Here is a 22,022-nt window from a genome sequence, read left to right on the forward strand (position 1 = left end):
CACTCTCGACCTACGAAGGGAAGAAGAAAACCTTTCCAGAGTATTCGCCAAGAACTGGTATCTCCGCAACTCCATCCACAGATGCCTAATAGGCAAACAATTCGATGAGGACATGCTATGACCTAACTTAGTAGCCACTCTACTTGACATAAAAAACTTCTCAGAACAGACATCAAGGCTTCCCTGACCACTGGGATTCATGACAGCCCATAAACCGACAGCCACACTCAGACAACTCACCAGGTCAAAAGATCCTATACCCACCATGTGCAAGACTAACATAATTTACAAGATTCTGGATTAGTGGTGCTGGAAGAGCACAGCAGTTCAGGCAGCATCCAACGAGGAGCGAAATCGATGTTTCGGGCAAAAGCCCTTCATCAGGAATTTACGAGATTCCATGCGAACAATGCACGAAACACTACATAGAACAAACAGGCAGACAACAAAAATCTGCATCCACGACCACCAACTAGCCGCTAAACACCACAACCAGCTGTGTCTAGTAGCCACACACACAGATGACAAGGACCACAAATTCAACTGGGACAACACAACAATCACAGGACAAGCCAAATCGAGGACAGCCAGACAATTTCTAGAAGCATGTAATTCATCCACAGACTCCATCAACAAACACATAGACCTAGTCCCAGTATCCCGGCCACTACAACGAACTACTGGAACCAGCAACTGGAAACAGCAGGAATGAAACCAAATAAATTCCAGAAGATGCTGTACAGCAGCACTTCACAGGAGACTCCAAAGCACTGAAGGTCTCACATAGACAGGGGACAAAGTGTTTGCAAATCAATTTCCCAGCTCGGCAAACATACCCGCAACTACAACAACTGGCACCCAAACTATAAATCTTTCTGCAAACCTTGAGCTTCATACAAATGTAGAGACCTGGGAAAGTATCAAAGTCCATGTGCATAATTATTAGCAGGAGATGTAGGAATGTGTTCATGTTCCCCATCCATTGTCTCAAATCAATAGAGGAGTAGATCATTGGAACATAAACATAACCAAATATTTAAATAAGATGGTTGTTAAATAAAACAAACAAAATTGGAAAGAACACTAGGCATTAATAAATTAATTGTTAGACTACTTAATTCCACTTTTTAATCAATAATTTTAACCAATTTGTTGTCCGAATGGTCCAAAGTTCCAAACAAAAATATCTATACTTAAGTTTCTTACCTCTTTACCTAAAGGCATTCCACTTCCTAATGCACATGTTAAACCAATCACTTTGGCTACAAAAGTTTTTAAAGTGAGATATTCTTTTAGCACCACTCCACGAAGGATTGTTTTCATCTCAGGTATCCCAGATCCTGTAAAAACATATATAAACTTTTTGAGAAGTGTGCAGGCCTGCATTTTTAACTGTAATGACCATTTGGCAAAAGTACGGATAAATAAAGCATAAAATCAGCTCTCTGAAAGCTTGTCTTTAAAGAGTATTAGCCATTTGAAATATCACATCAATACCATTTAAGAACATCCAAGAGGATTATTTGGATTTCAGGTTCTACTGCATATGCATAGCCACTTTGGAGCTATTTGCAGCAAAATCTACTGGGTATGAATTGACCTTAATAGCCACATAGGTACCCTACCAAATCTTCAGCATAGACAAAGACAAACAAGGCAAATCATTGCTTTCCCAACTGAAAAATGATACTATACAATGATTATCAAATGATTATGATCACAACATAATATATTGTTTAGCTGCTCTGCTCTATCTTAGTTCTGTTTCCAAATTCAGCCTGAAGAGTTTTGTTGCTCTTCCTAACCTAGATCTTTTCTTATATTTTTGATAGCAAAAACTGATCCAGATCTTGCTAAATGCTTTAAACAAGATGATCAGTATTTTATGTACTGCCAGTAGCCTGTGCTATTAGCCAGTGTAATAAATTTACACCAATACTACCAGGGTAAAAGATATTGTTTGGCCTAAAGGAAACCTGGGATGGAATAATTAGAGACTCAGAACATAGCTTGACCATTATACCCTTCATTTTTAAAATGATCTTTATGTATTGGCTTTTAAACTCTAAAATAAAATAGAACTTTAATTACAATTCAGTTCAAAGTACTCACAGTAAATTCCTATATTGTTGCACATCGATAAAATTTAAATGTGATATTTCGAGATCATTCAATTGCAACAACGCAAATTTCCATTTCAAGAAAACAAACTCAAAGAAAGGATGCACATTGAGTAGGCTGCCCAACAGCAATGGGGACTTAATAACCATTATCATCAAGTGTGAATTTACTGTAATCACTTGCTTAGTGATCCACCAATGTATTTATAGCATCAACGTTGATACTTAGAGAATAATTTTGCTGCGCGCATAAAAACACACAATGCACTCTGACATTTCATTTGTTTTTTATTTGTCGACTATCACCAGAGGTAAAATATTTGACGCAACTGACAAGATTTAATGCGTTTTATTAACATGAACATTATTGTCAATGCAAATACAGAAAACAAAACGCTAGTGACAACCGCTCCACTGTGTGACTTCAAAGTTTCAGTCTTTACACTGATGTGTCAAAAGTTCATTAATTTATAAACTAATTCCTTTATTTGCCATTATTTTCTCATCCTGAAATATTAGAACACATTCAGTTAACACATCAATTGGTTGAAGTATTTATTTCTACATGGACAATGACAATGTATTACACTACACTGGTAGTTAAAGACTTTCCATGAATTTACAAAGTCCGCTCCATCCATATTTCAAACATTTTTAGAGAGTTGCTTAAACCTGGCCAAAGCAGTTGGGTTCACCATTAGCTTTAGCACTTAAGCCAGATTCTGCATAGTTTACAGAAAATAAATGCATTAGCAAAAACAGATTCAAATATTATTCCTCTGTTAGAAGATTGCATCAATAGGATTGGCAGTGGTTCATTTCTTGCTAAGGAACACAGTCTTATGAAGAGAGTTTGAATAGACCTGTACTCATTGGAATAGAGGAGAACTTATTGAAACATACAAGATTCTCAGATAACTTGACAGGGTAAATGTAGAAAGGTAATTTTCCTCTTGTGGAAAACATTCAGATCAAAGACCATAATCCAGTGAGAGATCACACATTTAAAACAGAGATGAGGAGGAATTTCTTCTGAGGGCAGTGAATCTCTTGTATTCTTGATTGTAGAGCCCTGTTGAGGCTGAAGTTTTATATTCGAGGCCGAGGTGGAGAGCTTTTTAATCAGTAAGAGCATCAAGGATTATGGAGAAAATGCTGAAAAGTGGCATTATGGATTATCAGATCAGCCATGATCTCATTGAATGGAGCAGAAGACTCGATGGGCTGATTGCCAACTTCTACTCCCATGTCTTATGGTTGACTATTGATCTGTTGAAGAGGTACTGGGAATTGCTGTGAGCAACTTGGACTAAAGAGGTGCACATCTTTGGTACACTAAATTAACTATATCAATGTCAACTCATGCTATTTGGGTTTTAATTTGGATTTGGACTCAGCTATAATCCAAAAACTTAGTAGTTTTGACTGAAGTTCTTAACTGTAGTATATTTTAGACAATGTTGCAATAGACAGTAACACTGGGTAAAAGTGAAGCAACTTGAAGACCTGTTTAAACAATTATAGTTATCTGGTTTAGCAATCAATCTTACCAAAAGTAAATTTGCAAAGTGAGAGCAACTTCCCTTGGACATAACATAAAGCAAGAGCAAGCATTGCCACAAACAGCAAAGGTGAAGGCTCTGGTAGAATTCCCAATTCCTAATACCAAAATGAAAATCATGAGGTTTTTGGGAAAAATGGATTTTAACTGAAGTATGTGTGTCTAATCTCAGCATAATGGCTGTACCTTTAACAGATTTGTAATGAAAACAGGCAAAGGTGATATGATCAGCAGAGTAGGCAGAGGTGGGGACTGCAGATGCTGGATTAGAGTCAAGATTAGAGTGGTGCGGGAAAGGCACAGCAGGTCAGGCAGCATCCAAGGACAGGAATTCAATGTTTCGGTCAAAATCCCTTAATCAGGAATGAGGTTGTGAGCTTCAGGAGTGGAGAGATAAATGGGAGGGGAGTGGGGGGGGGGGGGGGGGCGGGGGGGGGGGAGGTGGTGGGGAGCTGGGGAGAAGGTAGCTGAGAGTACAATAGGTGGATGGAGGTGGGGATAAAGGTGATAGGTCGGAGAGGAGGGTGGAGCAGATAGGTGGGAAGGAATATTGACAGGTGGTGCAGGTCATGAGGGTGGTGCTGAGCTGGAAGGTTGGAACTGGGGTAAGGTGGGGGGATGGGAAATGAGGAGACTGGTGAAGTCCACATTGATGCCATGAGGTTGAAGAGTCCAGAGGTGGAAGATGAGGCATTCTTCCTCCGGGTGGTGAGCAAATGGCGATGGAGGACCTACATGTTCTTGGCAGAGTGGGAGGTGGAGCTGAAATGTTCCACCTTGGGTTGATTGGTGCGGGTGTCCCACAGATGTTATGTGAAGCGCTCTGCGAGAAGGCGTCTGGTCTGTGAAGCGCTCTGCAAGAAGCAGCCTTTGAGAAACTGAAGGCAATGCTGATAAATGAACCAGTGTTGGCTGTTCATGACTTTATGAAACATTTTAAAATGACAATTAATACTAAGGACTTGGGGATTGGTGCAGTCTTTTGCAAAATGATGAACTGGGGTTAGAGAAGTTAGTAGGATAATTTTCTAAGAAAGTAAATCAATATCAGAAGAAGCACACTACAGCAGAAAAGGTGTTTTAAGATTATCATTAGCTTCTCAATGTTTTGAAATCTATGTCAGTTATGGTTGCAAAGAAACACTAACATATATTCACAATATCATAATTGCTTTTGTCCAGAAACTAAAGACTCAAAATTTAAGAATCTACTGATGAAGCTTACTTATTAAGTCATTCATATTAAAGTTGCCAAAAGAGCAAATAAATTAGCTGATACAGTATCCACAATTAGATTGCATTGATGCAGTTTATGGATTTGAGAAGTAAATGACAGAACATTGTTTAAATATGGTACAAGAATGAATGAGGGTGAAAGATAGTAATTTTTGTGTTGTAATGTACATTTTGTGTTTTCCTGGTCATGAAACACATCATCATTTGTAACCAGGCAACAGCACCTCAACATTGCCAACGTCCGAAGGACTGAGAACAAAAAGGGCTTTCTACTTCATGATCTGGACTTTTGATCTTCATAACTTTTTTTTTAAACACTGTTTATATTCTTTTCCACCTGTAATACATTTGTAAATGGTTTGTCTTTTGTCTGCCATAAACATGATTGTGTGTGTGTTTTAAAGGGAATAGTTTAAGTTGCGTAAATTAGAATTTTTCTCATTGCTCTTGTTAAAATTAGGCTTTTTATATGGATATTTTTATAGTTACTGAGGAAAACCTTCTTTGCTTTACTTTTGTCTTGGGTAGCAGTCAGGCAAATTGGGTTTGGTGATTTCATTGGGATTTTTATACATTAATAAAATTTGTGACAACTTGCAGAGCACTAGGCTATGATTATCAATGCACTACTCCCAGTTATGTTATGACAATGCACACTAAAATATGTAACATTTTGGTCCTATAAATTGTTTCAGCATTAGCTCATTTTCAAATATTTGCATGTCTTTTCCAGGTATGGTTGCGAGAATGTGCGCTTTGAGCAGGTTATTGACTTAATGACAATAAAACTTAAGAGATATCGCGAATGAGTGGCTAATTTGCCACTACCTCAATGAAAGAGGGATACATGTACCAGGGAAGGAGGAGGGAAATTTCATCCAGTTGTTACCAATGTGGATTGGATGATTCGCTGATTGCACATATGATTTAGTCCGGACTTGTGGTGAGAGAAATTTATGTAACTCCTTCCATAGACTGAAAGAATCAACTGAAAGAACTGCAAACATTGGCACCACCTTTTTCATATTGGGAATAATATTCTGATTCAAGTCTTATTAATCTGACAGCATTCTTTTTTCATCTTTGAAAAAACATAAGTTTTTGAAGTGAATTCCACTCACTGTATACCATAAGAAGGAGCTGACATTTCTGGGCATACACTCTCAGACAAAACACAAAACACATATTTCTGATAACAGGGGGGCTTGATGTGTTAATGGAAAGGCTGTATTTACTGACACCATTCCACCAGAAAAGTCTCTGATATGACGGACAGTGGCACCCGAGACAGCTGTCAATATCAAACATGTTGACGGTCAAAGAAAGACAGAAAAGAACACACAACACCATTGTTTCTCTCTCCCATTTCGCTTTAGTGCTACCCCTTTCAAACACTTTCTTATTCCATCCACCACACCCTTTCACTCCTCACATTGCAACTTTCCACTCAGGGAGCCCTCTGCTGCTTCATCAGGCAAGCGACAAAAGGACCAACTAAAGGAGCACGGATAAGTTCAAGGAATTGGGGCAGCTTACAGATATCTGGTGCACGGCATGAGCCCAGAGACTGGGAAGAAAAACCATACATGCATCGGCTAAAGCTGCGAGTGATGAATTCATGTTTCTGAACAGGAATTATTGTGTTATGGAAACAGCCTTAATCCCACAAATGAAACTCAGAATTGTGGCGATAAAGAATTAACCCGAACCTTATTCATCCAAATTTCTTTAGATATAAACTTAACTATCATAAACAACACTTTTTCTGACTGTGGCTATGGAGGATTATCCCTGCCAATTCTCCTCAATGTCATTATAGCTTAAATCAGGGCTGACCATAGCATCCTCTTGCAATACCTGTCCTCCACTGCCTCACTTAAAAAGATTGCCCTGTCACCTGTTCCCACAGTATCTATTGAATCACAACTTAAATATCTCTGCAAACATTTCTCCATCCAGTTTGCATCAACACTGTGGAACTATACCCAAGGGTTCTTTCCTTCCTTATCCAACATGCTGCTCCTTGGTGGTATAACGTACACATTTATGACACCCAAATTTATTTGTATCCAACTGGTTGAATTTCCCATTCAGGAGAAGTTGGGAGGTGGGGTGGAGGGTGAGCTGGCAATTTGATGCATAAAGGCATGTTCCTACTGTCATGTGGCATATTGCCATTAGTCATTATTTCAGCTGTGATGTCACTGGGTGGCCAGATTTCCACTGGAACCAAGAAAGGGCAGATGCTGGAAATAAAATCATAGAGATGTACAGCACGGAAACAGACCCTTCAGTCCAACTTGTTCATGCTGACCAGATATCCCAACCCAATCTAGTCCCATTTAACAGCACTAGGCTCATGTCCCTCTAAAGCCTTCCTATTCATATACCCATCTAGATGCCTTTCAAATGTTGTAATTGTACCAGCTTCCACCACTTCCTCTGGCAGCTCATTCCATAAATGCACCACCCTCTGCATGAAAACGTTGCCCCTTAGGTCTTTTTTATATCTTTCCCCTCTCACCCTAAACCTATGTCCTCTAGTTCTGGATTCCCCCACCCCAGGGAAAAGACATTGTCTATTTATCCTATGCATGCCCCTCATGATTTTATAAACCTCTATAAGGACACTTCTCAGCCTCCGATGCTCCAGGGAAAACAGCCCCAGCCTGTTCAGCCTCTCCCTGTAGCTCAAATCCTCCAACCCTGACAACATTCTTGTAAATCTTTTCTGAACCCTTTCAAGTTTCACATCCTTCCGACAGGGCAGAGATCAGAATTGCACACAATATTTCAAGAATGGCCTAACCATGTCCTATACAGCAGCAACATGACCACCCAACTCTTGTACTCAATGCTCTGACCAATAAAGGAGAGCATACCAAACGCCTTCTTTACTATCCTATTCACATGTGACTCTACTTTCAAGGAGCAATGAACCTGCACTCCATGGTTGCTTTGTTCAGCACCACTTAAAGGTGCTTAACCTTTAAGTGTATAAGACCTGCTAAGATTTTCTTTCCCTAAATGCAGCACCTCGCATTTATCTGAACTAAACTCCATCTGCCACTTCTCAGCCCATTGGCCCATCTGGTCCAGATCCTGTTGTAATCTGAGGTAACCATCTTCGCTGTCCACTACACCTCCAATTTTGGTATCATCTGCAAAATTACTATCTATATCCTTATGCTCACATCCAAATCATTTATATAAATGACAAAAAGTTGTGGACCCAGCACCGATTCTTATGGCACTCCACTGGTCACAGGCCTCCAGTCTGAAAAACAATCCTCCACCACTACCCTCTGTCTCCTACCTTTGAGCCAGTTCTGTATCCAAATGGCTAGTTCTCCATGTATTCTATGAGATCTAACCTTGCCAACCAGCTTACCATAAAGAACCTTGTCGAACCCCTCACTGAAGTCCATATAGGTCATGTCCACCTCATCAATCCTTTTTGTTACTTCTTCAAAAAACTCAATTAAGTTTGTGAGACCTAATTTCCCATGCACAAAGCCATGTTGACTATCTATAATCAGTCCTTGCCTTTCCAAATATAGGTACATCCTGTCCCTCAGGATTCCCTCCAACAACTTGCCCACCAGCGATGTCAGGCTCACTGGTCTATAGTTGACTGGCTTGTCCTTACCACCCTTCTTAAACAGTGGCACCAAATTAGCCAGCCTCAAGTCTTCCGGCATCTCACCTGTGACTATCGATGATACAAATATCTCAGCAAGGGGCTCAGCTTCCCACAGAGTTCTAGGGTACACCACTAGGTCTTTTTGATCCACTTTATGTGTTTCAGGGCATCCAGCACCTCCTCCTCTGTAACATGAACATTTTTCAAGATGTCACCATCTATTTCCATACAGTCTATATCTTCCATATCCTGTTCCACAGTAAATACTGAAGCAAAATACTCATTATCCCCCCCCACCACCACCCTTCTCCTGCGGCTCCACACAAAGGCTGCCTTGCTGATCTTTGAGGGATCCTATTCTCTCTCTAGTTACCATTCTGTCCTTAATGTATTTGTAAAAACCCTTTGGATCCTTCTTAAGCCTGTTTGCCAAAGCTATCTCATGTCTCCTTTTTGCCCTCCTGATTTCCCTCTTAAGTATATGCCAACTGCCGTTATACTCTTCTAAGGATTCACTCGAACTCTCCTGTCTATACCTGACATATGCTTCCTTCTTTTTCTCAACCAAACCCTCGATTTCCCCAGACAGCCAGAATTCCCTCCACTGACCAGCCTTTCCTTTTACCCTATATACTGTCTCTCGTTATCTTGAAATCTGAAATAAAAACAGAAAGTGCTGGAGAAACTCAGGAAGTCTGACAGCATCTGTGGAGAGAAAACTAATGCTTCAAAGCTGCATTCATGTGTTAGCTTAGACTATTTGTTCCAATGAGAGTTTTACAGCATGGGAAGAGGCCCTTTGGCCCATTGTACCTGCAGTGGTCATTAAGCACCTATCTCCTTCAGTCTGATTGTACAGCTCATGGACTATATCCTTATGCTTGGTGCTTCAAGTGATCACCTAAATATTTCTTCAATGTTGTCTTTAAAGCTTTGCAATGGAAGTTGAATACACAATCCTCAGACTCAACACACCTTCCACTTATCCATGCTGACAAATTCATTTTAAAGATATAGAGATGTAAAGCACAGAAATGGACCTTTTGGTCCAACTCGTCCATGCTGACCAGATATTCTGCACAGAACATAAAACAGTGCAGGCCCTTCAGCCCTTGATGTTGTGTCAACCTTTTATCCTACTCTAAGATCAGACTAACCTATATACCCTTCATTGTATAACTTCCATTTGCCTATTGCAAGAGTTGCTTAAATGTCCCTAATGTATCTCACTCTACTACCACTGCTGGCAGTACATTCTACGTACCTACTGAGTAAAGAACTTACCTCTGATATCTCCCTTAAGTCTTCCTCCAATTACCTTAAAATTATGCCATGTTACTTATGCCTCTCAACATCTTGTACACCTTTATCAAGCCAACTCTCACCCTTCTTTGCTCCAATGAGAAAAGCCCTAGCTCCCGCAACCTTTCTTCATAAGACATGCCCTCCAGTCCAGGCAGCATCCTGGTAAATCTCCTCTGCACCCTCTCTAAAGCTTCCATGTCCTTCCTACAATGAGGGAACCAGAACTGGACACAATCTTCCAAATCTGGTCAAACCAGGGCTCCATAGAGCTGTAGCAAAACCTCACGGCTCTTAAACTCAATCCCCCTGCTAATGAAAGCCAACACACTATATGCCTTCTTGGCAACCCTATCAACTTGGGTGGCAACTTTGAGCGATCTATGGACATAGAGACCAAATCCCTCAGTTCCTCAACACTGCCAAGAATCCTGACTTTAACCCTGTAATCTGCATTCAAATTCGATCTTCCAAAGTGAACTACTTCACACTTGTCTAAGTTGAACACTATCTGCCAATTCTCAGTCCAACTCTGCATCCAGTCAATGTCCCGTTGCAACCTATAATAGCCCTCGACTCTATCCACAACTCCACCAACCTTTGTGTCATTGGCAAACTTACTCACCCACTCTTCCATTTCCTCATCCAAGTCATTTATAAAAACCCACAAAGAGCAGAGGTCCCAGAACCTATCCCTGCGGAACACCACTGATCACTGAGCTCCAGGCTGAATACTTTCCATCAACCACCACCCTCTGTCTTCTATGGGCCAGCCAATTCTGTATCCAGAAAGACAGGTTTCCCTGTATAATACTCCTTACTTTCTGAATAAGCTTACCATGGGGATCCTTATCAAATGCCTCGCTAAAATCCACATACCACATCTACTGATCTACCTTCATCAATGTGTTTTGTCAGATCCTCAAAGAATTCAATAAGGTTTGTGAGGTTTGTGATCTGCCCCTCACAAAGCCATGCTGACTATCTCTAATCAAATGATGGTTTTCTAAGTAATCATAAATCCTGTCTCTCAGAATCCTCTCCAATAGTTTATCCACCACTGATGTAAGATTGACTGGTCCATAATTCCCAGGATTATCCCTACGCCCTTTCTTGAACAGGGGAATAACAATTACCCCCCCCCCCACCACCACCACCGCCCCACACCCCAATCATCTGGCACTACTCCAGTGGACAGTGAGGATTCAAAGATCATCACTAAAGGTGCAGCAAGCTCTTCCCTCGTTCCTGTAGTTACCTCAGGTATATCCCTATCCTTTTGCTTTCCAAACTTTTCAGCACATCTGCCTTCCTAACATCACCCTGTTCAAGCATATCAGCCTGTTTCACATTGCCATTACAAATGTCAAGGTCCCTCTCAGTAATTAATACTAAGGCAAAGTATTCATTAAGGATATCCCCTACTTCCTTCGACTCCAGATGCAAGTTGCCTCCCTACCCTTACTCGGGCCATCCTCTTGTTCCTCACATAAGTGCAGAATGCCTTAGGGTTTTCCTTAATCCAACCTGCTAAAGCTTTTTCATGTCTCCTTCTAGCTCTCCTAAATCTATTCTTCACTTCCTTCATGGCTACCTTGTAACCCCCTAAAGCCCTGTCTGATTCTTGTCTCCTCAACCTTAAGTAAGCTTCCTTCTTCCTCTTGACTAGATGTTCTAAATTAATGTAATCCTATTTGGCCCATATCCCTTTAAACCCTTCCTATTCATATACCTATTCAGATGGCTTTTAAATGTTATAATCATACCCGCCTCCACCATTTCTTCTGGTAGTTCATTGCACATATACACCACCCTCTGTATGAAAAAGTTGCCCCTTTGGTCTCTTTTAAATCTTCTCCCTCTCACCTTAAACCTATGCCCTTTAGTTTGGACTCCCTCACCCCGGGGAAAAAACCATGACTATTCACCCTGTCCAGGCCCCTCATGATTTTATAAGTTTCTATAAGGTCACCCCTCAACCTCTGACTCTCCAGGGAAAATAGCCCTTACCTATTCAGCTCAACCCTACCGCTCAGTAGTTGCTCATTGCTAAAAGCACCATCAATATTGACAATAATCATAGAATGTTACAGCAGAAAAAGATGTCCTTTGGTCAATGTACCAATGTGCTTGTTCTTTGGAACAGTTATTCAATTAGTCACACTCCCTCTCCCCATACACAAGCCGCCATTTTCCTTTTCAAAAATTCTTTTGTCTTAAATCTATACCCTTTGCTTAAGGGCCTGTTTCTAACTATTAATAGTTTAGAAGGATTCTGGAAAAATACTATATGATAACTGGTTTTCTCTTGTATTAGTAGCCAATTAAACAACATTATACTGTTTTTAAAAAAATTACCTTTCATTATTACAGAATGTGTTCTGTAATCTCATTATTTCTCAGAGGATGAAGTTAAAGCCTTTTGAAATATCCATTTTAATTCTCATCCCTTTTGCTATAAAAGTCCCCAATTATCTATATCCAGTATTATTTCAGTGATGCATGTTTAATATGAAAAATTATCTCCTTAGTTAAAATCCTAATTAGAATTTATTAGCTAATACCTTATTTGCTACAATACATTCAGCGTAAAGCTTTTCTGCATAGCCACAGATGACCTATTTTGACCTATTCTTCTGGCATTTCAATGACATTTTCCCAAAAAGTGTAAGCTTCCATAGTTACAAGTTCTTTTCTTTACTCTTTCATAGGATGACAGCATCTCTGACAAGGCCAGCATTTGTTGCCCAGTCCTAATCACATGTGAACCTTTTAGATGGCAGCTAAGAGTCCAACCACATTACTGTGGGTCTACAGCCATATGTGGGCCTGACCAGGTCAGAATGCCAGACTTCTTTCCCCAAAGTACATTACTGAACCAGATGGGTGTTTTCCCCCCAACATTCAGTGTTAGTTTCATGGTCCTTTTGCTGAAATTAGCTATACATTGCATAATCATTAACTGACATTAAAAATAACCAATTCTGTGATGTAATGTGTATCCTTGTTCCCAGTATATCCAGCCGAATCTCTGGATTATTAGTGTAATGACATGACCACCACACTATCACCTACAATCTAACCCCATCCATCCCCTATTGGCTCTTTAGCCATCAAGCTAACACTGCATGACACTTCAGAAAGGAGATTTTAGAAACTGGACTTAGAACTGGCATCTGGTCAATGGAGAAGCCAAAATTTAGTGGAATAAAGTCGCAATAAAAGTATTTTGCACATTCATGGTCCTACTCTGAGTGGATTTGCCTTGCTTCTGAAAGATGACAGATTGGACATTATCATGTTGCAGTGATACTAGTTCTTTGGTCCACTTTACCATCAAGCAGAATTTATTACTGTTCATGCAAGATCAATGAATTTACATTCCAATTTACCTTCTAGTTCAAGCTTGATGTAAGAAAGTGACTGACAAAATAAATATGAAACAGCCTGTGGGCAATAGATGAAATACCCAAACATTTGATGCTAGCAAAATGTAGGTGTTACGATATGACCTCGATATGAGGAAGTGTTCCAGAACCTGCGGAGACAATTCATGTCATAATAACAGCTATGAACAATTTTACTCTGGGATTTGATCATCTTCTTTCTTCTCCGGTCTAGCTCTGCAACTATGAATACACATTTATGATACTTCCAAACCAATCCAATCAGTACGTGACTTGTCAACATCCACTGGAATCTTTGCTCTAGATCGGTGAAACTTTGTAACACATGAGACATCATCATGCTCTATCCTTTTGAGCTCTGTTCCACGAAAGTTTTTCTATATATTCAGTCTCCAGTAATTACAAGACAATATCACAGTCTTGATTACAGTACAATATAATACAGCACAGGAACAAGCCCTTCAGTCCATCAAGCCTGCACTGATTCCTAATCCTTATTTAGACCCACTACTTATTGTCCATGCACGGTATCTATCCCTCAATTTGCCTTACATCCATGTGTCTATCAAGATATGCCTTAAATGTTGCTAACGTGTTGGCTTTTACTACCTCCACTGGCAATGTATTCCAGGCAATGTAGCCTCTGTGTGAAAATCTTCCCTGCACTTCTCCCTTAGACTTTCCTTCTCTCACCTTGAACCCTATTGTAGTCGACCTTTCCATGGAAAAGACCTCTAATGATTCACCCTATCTGTGCCTCTTAATTTTGCAGACCACTATCAAGTTGCCAGTCAGCCTCTGTTTTTCCAGAGGAAACAATCCAAGTTTATCCAACCTCTCCTCGTAAATAAAACCCTGCAGACTGGGTGACATCCTGGTAAACTTTCTCTGCACACTCTCCAGAGCATCCACATCCTTCTGGTACTGTGGCAACCAGAACAGTACACAATATTTCAAATTTGGTTGAACGAAAGTTTTCTTACGGCTGTAATATAGCAGTCCTGAAGAAGGGTTACACCCAAAATGTTGACTTCTTCACCTCCTGCTGCTGCCTGGCTTGCTGTGTTCTTCCAGCCTCCTGCTTGTCTACCTCAGATGCCTCTGTATGGCAATGCTCCTAAGGGTTCAGCCATTTATTGTACAATTTGCACCAGAATTTGATCTTCCACAATTTATCATCTAACATTTGTCTGAATTAAACTCCATCTACTATTTCTCTGCCCAGATCTGCAATCTATTTCTATCCTGTTGCATCATTTAACAATCCTCCTCACTATCTACAACGCCACCAATTTTGGTGTCACCTGCGAACTTACAAATCAAACTTGCACCTACGTTTTCCTCCAGACCAGTTATATACTACAAACAACAAAATCTCAAACACCGATCCCTGTGCAACACTGCTAGTTACTGATTTCCAATCCTAAATGCACCCTTCCACTGTTACTCTGTGCCTTCTATGACCAAGCCAGTTTTGTATTCATTCCTGATGAAGGGCTTATGCCTGAAACGTTGATTTTCCTGTCCCTCGGATGCTGCCTGAAGCGCTGTGTTTCTCCAGTACCACATTCTTCGACTCTCATCTCCAGCATCTGCAGCCATCTAGCCAATTCAGATCCCTGCGACTCTACCTTCTGTACCAGCCTGCCATGAGGCACCTTCTGAAGTAATTTACTAAAGCCCATGTAGACAACATTCACTGCCCTTCTCTCATCAATCATTCTTGTCACCTCCTCAAAACCATTGCATTATCCTAACAATAGATAGTCCTTCCAGTGTCCTTTCCAATATTTCTCTCATTGGGATAACACAAGGAAACCAAGTTGCTGAGCTCCACACCTCATTTTGGAGAACTTGTTAGTACATTTGGTTGTGGCATGCCTTAATAAGAACAATAAATGCAAATATCAACTATAATTCCATTATTGGAGGTAAAAATACAACTCTGTTTAACATTATTTTTAATGCCGAAAAATTCAACAGGGCTCATCATTAAGGTAGAAAAAAGAAAAGTGACATTCCTGATAATAGTTAATGCTAGTTGACAGGAATTTCAACTCAGCAAGTGAGGACATAGCCTAGCTAGCCTGCTGCAACTGTGTTTTGCAGTGCTATGTCTCGCTGTTCAATAATGAATTCTATTAGGCTACAAGACCAAGCCATAAATGACTGCAAAGTGAGCTGTAAAACATTGGGGAAGTGATGTCAAATCACAATGACATTTCTGCAGCTATGTGTTTCACTACAACATTGCTGTTTTGTGGGGGTGGGGGAGGAGCAACATTTCGAATAATTGCAGAAATAATTCACCTGAATGGTACATGTATGCATTTAAAGTATAGAATGGAATGACAGTTATGTACGATGTAAAAGATGTCCAGTTGAGAAAAAGTGACTGTGTGTATGAGAATGGCAACTGCAGCAGTTACAAGATAGGATGTGCTAATGGCAAGCCATGATTTTTATCTGATTTGTTGATCCTATACATGTTTATTACTTATAAACATTGTTTGTAGAGCTGCAAAGGATGAGTAAACTACCATGGCAACTGTATCTAAGAGATTTTCTTTAAAAACTCTAAACAGAATGGGAAGAAAGGTTTTGGTGATACCACTCAGGTTCCCTATAGGGTGGAAAGAGGCCATGTGACCCATCAAGTTTGTTCTGACCCTCCAAAGAGCACCCCTCTATCTGATCCTCATAACCCCGCATTTATCATTGCTACTCTCAGCAACTTTCTATTCAGATTTACTGAATTTCATGGGGTACCCTCATGCAGCTTCTAATCTAATAAGAGAACTTCTTCAGAGGGCTTCTGCCCAAAATAGATATGGTGTCAGCAGAGAATATGAAATCATTCAGATGGCAAAGCTTGTGTGAACCACAGCTGAGAATTGGTTCCCCTAGCCCTCACCAGGACAGTTTCCTCTTTCGCTCTGTTGGTGGCAGAGGAGTCAGGGCCAAGGTTTGCTGCTGACATTCCTTCTTTCTGCCACTTACTGCATCTTCCTAATGCTGCCAGACTCTTACAGGAAGATAGTTCTGTATCTGTAACAAACTCTGACCAAGAAGCATGTGTCAGACCCAGAGGATAGACAATAGACAATAGGTGCAGGAGTAGGCCATTCTGCCCCTCATGGCTGATCATCCTCAATCAGTATCCTGTTCCTGCCTTATCTCCATAACCCTTGATTCCATTATCTTTGAGAGCTCTATCCAACTCTTTCTTAAATGAATCCAGAGACTGGGCCTCTGCCTTCTGGGGCAGAGCATGCCACACACCCACCATTCTCTGGGTGAAGAAGTTTCTCCTCATCTCTGTCCTAAATGGCCTACCCCTTATTTTTAAGCTGTGTCCTCTGGTTCGGGATTCACCCATCAGCAAAAACATGTTTCCTGCCTCCAGAGTGTCCAATCCTTTAATAATCTTATACGTCTCAATCAGATCCCCTCTCAGTCTTCTAAACTCAAGGGTATACAAGCCCAGTCGCTCCAATCTTTCAACATAAGATAGTCCCGCCATTCCAGGAATTGACCTCATGAACCTACACTGCACTCCCTCAATAGCCAGAATGTCTTTCCTCATATTTGGAGACCAGAACTGCATACAATATTCCAGGTGCGATCTCACCAGGGCCCTGTACAACTGCAGAAGAACCTCTTTGCTCCTATACTCAATCCCTCTTGTTATGAAGGCCAGCATGCTCTTAGCTTTCTTCACTACCTGCTGTATCTGCATGCTTGCCTTCATTGACTGGTGTACAAGAACACCCAGATCTCTTTGTACTGCCAGTTTACCTAAATTGACTCCATGGAATCAATGCCCCTACGAAGCTCAGTCCCAAAAAGAATTTTCCCCTTTGTGTTTGCAAAGTGGACTGCAAATAAAATATTAATATATGTTGCAGTATGTTATCATTGAAATATATAACAAAATCGTACTCTTTGAGAGATCTGTGAGCAATACATCAGTTCAGTAGTAATAAATAATCTGCTCATCTCTCTAAATACATTTTTTAAATTTATTCACAGGCTGAGGGTGTTACTGGCTGGACCAGCATTTATTCCCTATCCCTAACTGTCCAGAGGACAGTTTATTCCCTATCCATAACCACATTGCTGTGGGTCTGTACACCAGACCAGGTAAGGGTGGCAGTTTCCTCCCTAAAGGATATCACTGAACCAGATGGATTCAACAAATACATTTGGATAACAAGACGTTAGTCATTGTTTTATATGAAATGAAGTGAAATGAAATTTGCAGCACAAAAAATAATCTTCATTTACCAAACTTAAGTTTTAACCTGGTCTAAGTGGTGCTGAATTCAGAAACAACAATTTCCTCCAGACAATTTCAGCTTACTAGTACCTGGTTGTGAAATTAACACTGTACAGAATATTGTGACAGCATGGTTTCCGAGTACCAAATTGCATAGTGTTAGAGTCACACAACATGGAAACAGTCCCTTTGATCCAACTAGTTCATGCTGACCAAATGTCCCAACCTAAACTAGTCCCATTTGCCTGCATTGGGCCCATATCCCTCTAAACCTTTCTGATTGATTAACTTGTCCAAATGTTTTTAAATGTTGTCAGTGTTCCTACATCTGCCACTTTCTCAGGCAGTTCATGCCACATAAACCACGCTCGGTCCTCAAGTCCCTTTTAAAACTTTTTCCTCTTACCTTAAAAATATGCACTCTAATTTTGGACTCCCCTACCTTAGAGAAAAGATGTTTGCTATTCACCTTATCAATGCCACTCATGATTTTATAGAGCTCTTAAAGTCACTCCTCAACCTCCAATGCTCCAACAAAAATAGTTCCAGCTTATTCAGCATCCCCTTAGAACACAAACCCTCCAGTCCTTGCAACATCTTTGTAAATCTTTCCTGAACCTTCTCCCATTTAATGACATCCTTTCCAAATAGGGCAACCAAAGCTGTACACAGAACTCCAAATGTGGCCTCACCAATATCCTGTACAACCATAACCTGACTTCCCAACTCCTATACTCAATGGTCTGAGCAATGAAAGCAAGCAGGCAAGCTCTTTCTATAGCACCCTGTCTACCTGAGACACAACTTTCCATGAACTATGTACCTGAACCCCTAGGTCTCTCTGCTCTACAAACTCCTCAGGGCCATACCATTAACTATTCAATTCCTGCTCTTGTTAATCTTACTAATATGTAACACCTTGCATTTATCTAAATTAAACTCAATCTGCCACTCCTAGGCCCATTGACTCAATTGATCAAGATTCCTTTGTAATCTTGGATACTCTTCCTCACTGTCTACTATATCACCAATTCCGATGTCATCCACAAATTTACTAACCATGTTTCCTATGTTCTCATCCAAACTGTTTATATGAATAACAAACAACAGTGATCCAACATTGATCCTTGCAGAACACTGCTGGTCACTGGCCTTCAGTGAAGAAAAACAACCTTCCACCACAACCCTCTGTATCGCCCTGCTTCTATCTTACCTATTCCTTATGGACTCTTATATGTTTCTATGAGATCCCATCTCATTCTAAGTTTCAATGATTATAGTCCCAGTCTACTCAATCTCTCCTCATAAACCAACTTTCTCAACTCTATAATCAACCTAGTGAACCTCCTCTGCACCCCCAGCACTGCCAGTTCATCCTTTGGTAAGGAAACCAAAACAGTACTGAGTAGTCCAGACGTGGCCTCACCAGCCCTTATGCTGCTGCAGCATAACCTTCCTCCCTCAAACAAAGAAGAAGAATATTCCATTTGCCATCTTAATTACCTCCTGCACTTACAAACCAATTTTTTGTGATTCATGAACTAGGAGACCCAGGTCCCTCTGCACAGCAGCGTGCTGCAATTGTTTTTGCCATTTAAATAATAGTCTTGCTGTTATTCCTACCAAAATGGATGACCTCATATTTACCAACTTTGCATTCCATCTGCCAGTACCTTGTCCACTCACTTAACCTATCTATAACCTTCTGTAGACTTTCTGCCCTCTGCACACTTTGCTCTACCACTCATCTTGGTGTCATCTGCGAATTTTGACACACCACATTTGGTACCCAACTCTAAATTATCTATATAAATTGTAAACAATTGCAGTACCAACACTAATCTCTGAGGCACTCCACTAACCACTGATCACCAATCAGAGAAACATCTATTTATCCCCACTCTTTGCTTTCTGTCCGTTAACCAGTCCCCTGTTCCATGCTAATACATTACCGGTAACACCGTGCACCCTTATCTTATGCAGCAGCCTTTTGAGCGGCACCTTGTCAAATGCCTTCTAGAAATCCAGATACGCCACATCCATTTGTTTCCCGTTGCCCACCACACTCATACTTGCTACAAAGAATTCCAGTAAACAAGAACGTGGAGGGATATGGGCCGGTTGCTGGCAGGTGGGACTAGATTGGGTTGGGATATCTGGTTGGCATGGACAGGTTGGACCAAAGGGTCTGTTTCCATGCTGTACATCTCTACGACTCTATGACCTGCTTTTAATGAACCCATCCTCTGTCTGCCTGATGGGACAATTTTTAACCAGATGTCTCACTATTTCTTCCTTGATCATATATTCAAGCATTTTCCCCACTACAGAAGTTAAGCTAATGGGCCTATAGCTAATGCCTTTTGTCTGCCTCCATTTTTAAAAAGTGGCATCATATTTGCTGTTTTGGTAAATTACCACAAGTGCATTTACTATTTCCCCCGCTGTCTCTTTTAGTACCCTGGGATGCATTCCGTCAGGGCCAGGAGATTTGTCTACCTTTAGCCCCATTACCTTGCCCAAGACTGCTTCTTCAGTGATAATGATCATTTCTAGGTTCCCACCTGCCATAGCCTCCTTGTCATCAATTACTGGCAGGTTATTTGTGTCTGCCACTGTGAAGACCGACACAAAATACCTGTTTAACACCAGGGCTATTTCCTCATTTCCCATAATGAAATGCCCCTTCTCATCTTCTAAAGGACCAATGTTTACTTAGCCACTCTTTATCACTTTATATACTTGTAGAAACTTTTGCTATCTGTTTTTATATTCTGAGCTAGTTTACTCTCATAATCTATCTTACCTTTCTTTCTAACAGTTTTTTGTGGCTTTCTATTGACTTTAGAAATTTCTCAATCTTCTAGTTTCCACTAATTTTTGCCACTTTGTCTGCATCAGCTTTCAATTTGATATCCTCTTTTTTTCCTTAGCTATCCATGGCTGATTATCAGTTTTCCGACAGTTCTTTCTTTTCACTGGTAGAAAGTTTTGCTGAGCACTGTGAAAAATCAGTTTGAAAGTCCTCCACTGTTTCTTCATTGTCTCACTATATAGTCTTTGCTCCCAATCTACCTTAGCCAACTCCTCCCTCATCGTGTTGTAGTCTCCTTTGTATTGGATTTTACCTTTTAAATTCAACCATATGGTGATCATTCCTTCCAAAATGACCCTTAACTGTGAGACCATTAATTATTCCTGTCTTATTACGCAGGACCATATCTAGGATAGCTTGTTCCCTTGTAAGTTACATTACGTGTTGTTTGAGGAAAGTATCGCAGATACATTGTATGAACTCTTCCTCAAGGCTGCCTTGACCAACTTGGTTTGACCAATCAATATGCTTATTAAAATCTCCCATGATAATTGCCATACCATTTTTACAAGCATCAGTTATTTCTTGGTTGATTGCCTGCTCCACCATGATGTTATTATCTGGTGGCCCATGGACTATGCCTATCAGAGACTTCCTCCCCCTTATTATTTCTAATTTCCAATCACATTGATTCAACCTTTTTCTCCGTAGAACCTATATCATCTCTCACTACCAACCTGATGTCATCCTTAAATATCAGAACTACACCACCTCCCTTTCCTTTCTGTCTGTCCTTCTGAATAGTCTAATACTCTTGGAAATTTAACTCCTATTCGTGACCACCTTGCAACCATGTCTCTGTAATGGTCACGAAATCATACCCATTCGTGATTATTTGTGCCATCTACTCAATGATACAAGCATTCAGGTAAAGTGCCTTAGGCTAGTTTTTATACCTTCATTTTGAATCCTAACACCTCCACCAGAAGAACCTTTATTTTTAAACATTCTCTCTTTCTCTGTCACTACCAGGTTTACACTCATCTTAGTGCTGTACTGCGTGGTTCTCCTTGCTTTTAATTTACTATCTGAATTCACTTTCTCATTAAGCTCAAACCCACCCCAACTAACTCAGAGTCTCCCCTACAGTTCTCATCCCCCATGCCAAAGCCATGCCGACTATCTCTAATCAGTTTTTGCCTTTATATACTGGTATAAATAAGAAATGTTTCAATTTACCCAAGCCCTGTAGTGGAATCTATCAGAAAGCTTCGTCCTCTCTGAGCCCTTTTTATTACATCAAAGAGACAGAGCAACCTTTCAAGAAATAGAAGAGCCCCATAATAATTCATAATAATTATATTCAATCAGAAGTGAGCACAGAGAAACAAATTTAAAACGGACACATAATTAAGTCTATTAGCATTTAGAGCTTAAAAATGTGTTGCTGGAAAAGCACAGCAGGTCAGGCAGCATCAAAAGAACAGGAGAATCGATGTTTCGGGCATAAGCCCTTCTTCAGGAATGAGGAGGGTGTGCCAAGCAGGCTAAGATAAAAGGTAGGGAGGAGGGACTTGGGGGAGGGGCATTGGGAATACGATAGGTGGAAGGAGGTTAAGGTGAGGGTGATAGGCCGGAGAGGGGGTGGGGGCGGAGAGG

General features: G+C 40.6%; 1 protein-coding gene across 3 annotated transcripts in view; it reads right to left on the reverse strand.

The window, feature by feature from the left end:
• Window positions 1-22,022, reverse strand: part of LOC140478893 (chloride channel protein 2-like) — a 609,305-nt gene that overhangs the window by 270,922 nt on the left and 316,361 nt on the right. For all 3 annotated transcript variants that reach the window (XM_072572491.1, XM_072572492.1, XM_072572493.1), the window contains one exon: window positions 1,207-1,340. In XM_072572491.1, the coding sequence (XP_072428592.1) occupies window positions 1,207-1,340 (134 nt within the window). The remainder of the gene's footprint in view (window positions 1-1,206; window positions 1,341-22,022) is intronic.

Source organism: Chiloscyllium punctatum, chromosome 6 (genome assembly GCF_047496795.1).
Source record: "Chiloscyllium punctatum isolate Juve2018m chromosome 6, sChiPun1.3, whole genome shotgun sequence".
Taxonomy (NCBI): domain Eukaryota; kingdom Metazoa; phylum Chordata; class Chondrichthyes; order Orectolobiformes; family Hemiscylliidae; genus Chiloscyllium; species Chiloscyllium punctatum.